At 39.8% G+C, this 7,531-nt stretch overlaps 1 protein-coding gene across 2 annotated transcripts; it reads left to right on the top strand.

Annotated features, from left to right (window-relative positions):
• The first annotated feature begins 18 nt into the window (after nucleotides 1–18).
• On the top strand, nucleotides 19–3,261 carry LOC117534487 (E3 ubiquitin-protein ligase TRIM21-like). 2 transcript variants are annotated; one of them, XM_034198687.1, is made up of 2 exons: nucleotides 19–116; nucleotides 951–3,261. In XM_034198687.1, exon 2 carries the CDS (start codon nucleotides 957–959, stop codon nucleotides 2,601–2,603), a length of 1,647 nt encoding a protein of 548 aa, XP_034054578.1. In that variant the 5' UTR covers nucleotides 19–116; nucleotides 951–956; the 3' UTR covers nucleotides 2,604–3,261. The 2 variants fall into 2 exon arrangements, with proteins under 2 accessions (XP_034054578.1, XP_034054579.1); XM_034198688.1 differs by having other exon boundaries at nucleotides 101–116; nucleotides 955–3,261.
• Nucleotides 3,262–7,531: the final 4,270 nt, after the last annotated feature.

The raw sequence follows: 7,531 nt of genomic DNA, 5'->3' as shown, positions 1-7,531 counted from the left end.
TGTTGTTTTTCTGAGCGACAGCAGAGCAGCAGCCGAGACAAGTCTCTGTTTCTCTGAAGAAACACTCAACTGAATCCAGCAGCTTTTTCCAACACAGCAGGACTCTGCAAACACTGGTGAGTTCACTACAGACACATCACTTACTAAACATTTAGTCAAAGTTGGATTAAAATCTGATTCTGACTGTAATACATCCATTTGACCATATAAAGAATATTACACAATATAAATGTGTCAGTTACGATAAAAACCTCAACATTTACATTAGCAACAGCCACAAAACAACTGCAATGTAAACTCTGATTACGTTAGGTTAGAGAGCATACAGCCAAAGCTAGCATTAGTTTATACTTATTATGATATTTCCTGTATTTGAAAACATCTTTATAATTGACTTTATTAAACAAAGTAGAATCTAAATAGTAGATTTGTTCTGGACTGTCCAAAGCAAGGGATCTGGTGTTATGTTACAAGTGTTGCTCATAAAAAGGCATGACAATTACATATTTCATCTTATATCATTTGTACACACTGAGGTAAGTAGCCTTGAGCTTTGAACCTGTTTCTGTAGTAACTGCTGTCTGCCTTTTGAAGCTGATAACATTTAGTGTTTTTTAACAACTAGTATTAACTTCAGTGATGCTCAGCAGGAGGTTTCACTTCTCTGTTCAACAACGGCAAAATGCCCCAACAGTATTAGAGCGTACACATTGTGTTTCTTAGAGTTTAAACCGAATGCTAATATGATTTTCCAGATTTCATTTGAACTTAAATTGTAATTCTTACAGACAAAAAACGTAAATGTTGTTGGTTGTTTTGGTCTATGTATGTCATTTCTAACATAAAACGTTGGGGTAGTTTACATTTTCGGGTTCATAGTAGAACTCTATGAACTGGCAAATAGAGAATATGTAATTAGAGTTGTGTTTTTTTCAAACCCTTGTCCCCAGAGAGACATGTCTGCTGCCAGCTGTCTGCTGACTGAAGATCAGTTTCTGTGCTCCATCTGTCTGGATGTGTTCACTGATCCAGTCAGCACACCATGTGGACACAACTTCTGTAAAGCCTGCATCTCTGAACACTGGGATACTAAAGTCCCCTATCAGTGTCCTAACTGTAAAAAGTTATTCCACACAAGGCCTGAAATGCTGGTCAACACTTTCATCTCTGAGATGGCTGCTCAGTTCAGACAGTCAGCTCAACAGAAAGCCAGCAGCAGCAGCTCAGAGCAACAAGTTGTCAAACCAGGAGAAGTTCCCTGTGACGTCTGCACTGGATCCAGACTGAAGGCCCTGAAGTCCTGCCTGGTGTGTCTGGAGTCCTACTGTGAGACTCACCTGGAGCCTCACCTGACAAGAGCAGGCCTGAAGAAACATCAGCTGATCGACCCTGAGGAGAACCTGGAAAGCAGGATGTGTGTGAAGCACGATAAACTGCTGGAGCTGTTCTGTCAGACCGACCAGGTGTGTGTCTGCATCCACTGCACCTATTCAGAGCACAAGACACATGATGTTGTTCCTCTGAAAGAAGGATATGAAGGAAAAAAGGCTGAGCTGGGGAAGACAGAGGCTGAAATTCAGCAGATGATCCAGAAGAGACGACTGAAGATCCAGGAGATGAATCGCTCAGTGGAGCTCAGTAAGGAAGGAGCAGACAGAGAGATAGCAGATGGTGTTCAGGTCTTCACCGCTCTGAAGGAGTCTGTTGAGAGAAGCCAGGCCGAGCTCATCGACACCATCAAAGAGAAGCAGAGAGAGACAGAGGAACAGGCTGAAGGCTTCATCAAAGAGCTGGAACAGGAAATCTCTGAGCTGAAGAAGAGAAGCTCTGAGGTGGAGCAGCTCTCACGCTCTGAAGACCAGCTCCACCTCCTCCAAAGCTTCACGTCCCTGAACGCTGCTCCACCCACCAAGAACTGGACAGAAGTCAGGGTCTGTCCACCTTCATATGAGGGGACTGTGAGGAGAGCTGTGACTCAGCTGGAGAAGACGCTCAGGAAACAGATGAAGAAGCTGCTCTCTGAGGTGGAGCTGAAGAGGGTCCAGCAGTCTGAGGTGGAGGTGACTCTTGATCCTGATACAGCAAGTCCTGACCTCATCCTGTCTGTTGATGGAAAACAAGTTAAAGATGGTGATGTGAGGAAAAATCTCCCAAACAATCCAGAGAGATTTGATTCTTGTGCTTGTGTCTTAGCAAAGCAGAGTTTCTCTTCAGGAAGATTTTATTACGAGGTTCAGGTTAAAGGGAAGACTGACTGGACTCTAGGAGTGGCCAGAGAGTCGATCAACAGGAAGGGGAAGATCACACTGTCTCCTCAGAAAGGTTACTGGACGATAGTGTTGAGGAATGGAAATCAGTACTCAGCTCGTGCTGGTCCTTCAGTCTGTCTCTCTCTGAAGTCTCAGCCTGAGAAGGTGGGGGTGTTTGTGGATTATGAGGAGGGTCTGGTCTCCTTTTATGATGTTGATGCTGCAGCTCTGATCTACTCCTTCACTGGCTGCTGCTTCAAAGAGAAACTCTACCCATACTTTGGTCCCTATCTTAATCATGGTGGTAAAAACTCTGCCCCTCTGATCATCTCTCCTGTCAATCACACTGAGTAGAACAACCATTTGATTTACTACAGAAAGATTCACTCTCACTAAATGTAATACATATATTCAACTGGGGAAGTACATTGTACACATTGTAAATGGTTCAGAATCTGATCACATATGGTTCACCTTGATGAGACGCATAACAACACATACAATACTGATGAGTATGTTCTAATGTAGTCTAGTTTATTCTACGGATTGCACTTCCTGCCGTCATGACTTGAAGTGATCAGAAAACTATTTACTCAGAAATAAACTTTTACCACTTCTTTATATGTCAGGGGGACAAGAAAAGTATTTATTGTCTCAGAATTGTGTTTTCAAAAAGTGTTTCATACTTGCAGACATTACTAGTGGAAATAATGCACTTGTTTTTTAATCATTTTAAAAGGAAAAAATGATGGGTATATTTTAAAGGGGTCGATTCAGGATTCATGCTTTAATTATAGTATATTGGTAAAAAAATGATAAACAGTTACTTTGAAAATCAACAATACCTGATCATTAAACATTAGGCTGCAGTGGTTTAACAAATGAGGGACATTTAAATGTTACATCTCAGCTGTCTGTTGTGTTGTGTTAATTGTATTGCGTCCACCTCTCTGCACACTGCTTGTAAAGTTTGAACAAAGCCTCAATGGATTAAAAAAAAAGGAACAAAGAATGTTATTTTTTGTGTTTTTTTAAATGTACTAACTGAAGTACAGTTTTCACTAGTTCTCAATTTAGGGAAAGTAGCTTAAAAAATGTACTTAACTATTTCCATTTCTACTTAACTACATGTGTCTGATAGATTTGGTTCTTCTGAAGCTTTATAAACTATTAAAACCCTCTTGGATCAGCTGATCATAGATATTAAGATTGCTGTATATGTTTGTTAGAAATAAGGTCATCAACTGGTTAGCTTAGCTTAGCATAAAGACTGGAAACAGGGGAAGACAAAGCCAGCCCGTCCAAAGGTTACAAAATCCACCTATCAGCAGCTCTGAATCCAGTTTGTTTAATCCATACCAAATCAGAGGAGTAAAAACATCAATAAGACGTTTAACAAGGGATTATGGGTCGGGCTATTTCTTGACTGGGACCAAAACAAGTTGCCAAATAGTTTTTACATTTAAGTTTTCGTACAGAGATATATTAAGTACACTTAAATGTGTATTTTTTCACTCACTATTTCCCCCTTTTCCTAGTATACATGCTAAACTAAGCTAATCTAAGTGTCTGATGGCTGCAGCCTGTGTCAGTGTGAGCGGTCTGACTGGTTGGACTGCTTCTAATGATTATGATCTCATTCTTCACCTTGAACACACTCCAGCACTGCCTGTACAGGTGAGACTAACTGACTGCAAACGTCCCGTCTGACTGGGAGATAAATAAAGGTTTTTTTAAATATCAAAATTGCATGAAATATGCTTATAAAGTCTATTTTATTATTGCCCTGTTTATAAGATGGAGCTTATCATTTGAAATGTCATTATTTTTAAAGAGGTGGATGGTGAATAATATTACAATTAAAAAAAAAAAAAATGTTTCACTCACATCATGACTTTGTTTTTATTACAGTACACGTTTTCTGAAATGTTATCTTTAATATACTAACGCATACAGAAACAGCACAGAAATGTGTACACTGGTTAAAACCAGTGTTACGTTCCCTCTTGGCTAGGGGTAAAAAGGTGAAACGACACGACCAGTTTGTAACTGGTATTGGTTACCGGTGGGTTTATTTATGACTGCAAGTAAGTAAAATGATGTACACAAACAGCTTGGCCCAACAACGGGTCAAGCTGTCCCTATCCAACAAAAGGGGTCTCCAAAAGAGAGTTGCCCCGCTATACAAAAGGAAAGAAAATCTCACTTCTAAAGTGGAAACAAAACAATAACAAAACGGGACTGTGTGGAAACACAGCTGTTGCTGATCAACCGGTGCTAATCACCGGGGTCTAAGCAATATACACAAATGCTGATCTACAGGCGCTAAGCTAACCTGGGTCTAAGCTGTTTCACAATGTCACTAATCTAAATGCGGGTCTACAGGAGCTAAGCAACCTGGATCTACGCAACACACACACACAAACCCTACACCAAACACAGAATACCACGACACACTGCTAACCAGTGTGCTCGCACAGAACCCTACAGAATACACACTGCTAGTCAGTCTACAGAAGCACAGAATACACACTGCTAGTCAGTCTACAGAAGCACAGAATACACACTGCTAGTCAGTCTACAGAAGCACAGAATACACACTGCTAGTCAGTCTACAGAAGCACAGAATACACACTGCTAGTCAGTCTACAGAAGCACAGAATACACACTGCTAGTCAGTCTACAGAAGCACAGGATGAGGGCTTTGTCACAAGTAGAGGGTTGAGGCATCTGTCACAAAATACAGGGCCTCCAGACGGATGTTCGTGCCCAGCCTTTATCCTAAATCTATTCTCCACATGTTTTTGAGGGAAACAGATGTTATAATCCTTAACGCAATTATCAATAATCAGTCTATACATCTGGCTATTGATGATATATGAACAAACCACTCAGAGTACAGATGGGACTGAAACTCATTTTGAGGTAGGAATTAAAAGAGCCCAAACTTTCAAAACTTACAACCAATGAAAAAAACAATGTTTTACAACAACAGTGTCTCGCCTCAATGGTGACGTACCTTCACCTGTTAGCGACACAGTAATTACGTTTAAAGAATATTAACTAATTCATATGACCACTTTTTGTATTAGATTCTAATTTAATCTGGCATTATTTAATGATAACATAGTAAGGAATCAAAATAGCCCAACCTTTCAAAACTGTCAACCAATGGTGACGTACCTTCACCCGTTAGCGACACAATGCTTGAATAGCACGTTCTCTAATAGGGAGTTGGCTCAAGGACTAAGAGGTTAAAATAAGGGCAGTGTCTGCAAGATTCAAGACAACCTGTCTGCACTGAGTAAACTAAAATATGCTATGAGGCAGTGAACAAGTGGGCAATCTCATAGTACGTCCCAACACACAGATATCTGTCTAAGAATACCTCAGTTGTACTGTGTGAATGAGGTCAAAGGCCATGTTATATTTCAATGTGTGTTAATTGAATTGTAGTGGAAGTAGTGTTTCATATGAGGGGCCGTACAGGCCGTAATTCATACTGGTCCTCTCACACACATACATTATCCTTTTACATACGTTCATACATTTTCATTCTCATACACATATATTTCAATGCACACATTCATACATTGTCACTCTCATATTCATACATTTTGCTCTTATGTACATTCATTCAATGTTTACATTTTATATTATAAATAGTATATGCATGTCTGAAGACAATATATGTATGCAGTACTCAAGTTGTAAAAATAAATCAGGGGGGATGGTGGATTTTATCATATGGGGACATCATTTGTGCTGATAACCCGCCGAGGGTGGGAGACCTACCAGCATAAAGATAATTATTATACTCCTAAAACAACATGCATGTTATGGATGTTCAGATACTCCTTTCATTGCTCTTGACCAAGTCACCTCAGAATTAGAGTAGAATAACATTTAGGGTCAAATGCAGAGGACAATTAGGGCAAAATATTTTTTTCACTTTCATTTAAAGGGGGGGAGGGAATACAAAAATGTGGTTATAATGAAGTATATGGTACAAATCTTGTAGGTTAACAGTCCCTCATTTATTATTCAGATGGATCAACTGATTATACTAATAATAAAGTCAAAATAGTTTTTAGAATATTGAATTATAGTGTATTTTTTCAAAAAAGCAGTTACTGGTATACGATCAAAACTGGTATCTAAAGGGTTACATTTGTATCGTAATTAATTAAATCATTATGTAAATTCTTCATGAACATTTTTAGGAACAGGGCATTAAGTGCAAATTGAAATTGTTTACGAAATATGAAAATATATTAAAAGATTATACAGATAATACAAAATAGGACCAATGTTGTCAATGGCTGCCTCCTCCACTCTCCCCCATCTCATAGAAGTTTCCAAAGATTTTCATAATCATGCTTTTTGGTCTCAATTTTTCTGGCTCTTGCTTTCGGATTGTTAGCTAAGCAATGGCTTTGAAGCCAAGTCTTGACATATACCTCTGGTCTGAACTTGTTCAGTGGAGGGCCAACACACTTGATGAAAAGCAAGGCTGACATGCTTTTTACCTCCAGGGAGCTTCTAGTTGTGGTTAAAATGTTTATCTGACTAAACCCACGTTCACACTCAGCTGTGGAGATGACCAGAGTGTTCACTGCTTGAAGGAGGGGTTTCAGCTCTTCTGATGCTGGTGGTATCATTTCATCAACAGTTTTGAGTCTTACCAGCTAGCTAACACGAGAGAAACACGTAGCTAAACTCCAAACTAAGTTATTATTGCTGCTTATGTCCATAGATTCCACCTTTGGTGACTAAAGTAATGAGTAATGACTAAGATTACTGATTCTTGACTTACCTGAAATGTTATTTTTAGTATTTTTAAATATGAAGTCCCTCAGATCGCGTTGTCCTCCTGGTTGCTTGGCCATTGTGATGACCGTTACCTGCGCTTCTGGCATCGATCAAACAGGCGCATCACGGCGCTCTGGCGCCCTCTAGGGCACTCGCATAGTATAGCGTCATTGACTTGGTAAAAATGTCATTGCGTGTGTGCGTGCTTTCTCGCCCACAGTATTTTACTCAAAATGCGCACAATTAATGTTGAAATAGCAGTAATACCAGTGCCACGTTCATTGATAAAATTACATAAGGGATGGAAAGGGGGGATGGCAATTTTAGAAGGGGGATGATTTTTTACCGTTTTTATTTCAGGGGGGATGCCATCCCCCCTCAACTCGAGTACTGTATGTATGAAAGAGAAGAATGTATGCATGTGGGAGAGAAAGTATTGTGGAAACGGAAGGAGTATCGTGCTGTGATTG

The sequence above is a fragment of the Gymnodraco acuticeps genome, unplaced genomic scaffold (genome assembly GCF_902827175.1).
Source record: "Gymnodraco acuticeps unplaced genomic scaffold, fGymAcu1.1, whole genome shotgun sequence".
NCBI lineage: Eukaryota > Metazoa > Chordata > Actinopteri > Perciformes > Bathydraconidae > Gymnodraco > Gymnodraco acuticeps.
Note: the sequence above shows the minus strand (reverse complement) of the source record. Positions and strands in the feature narration are given on the sequence as shown.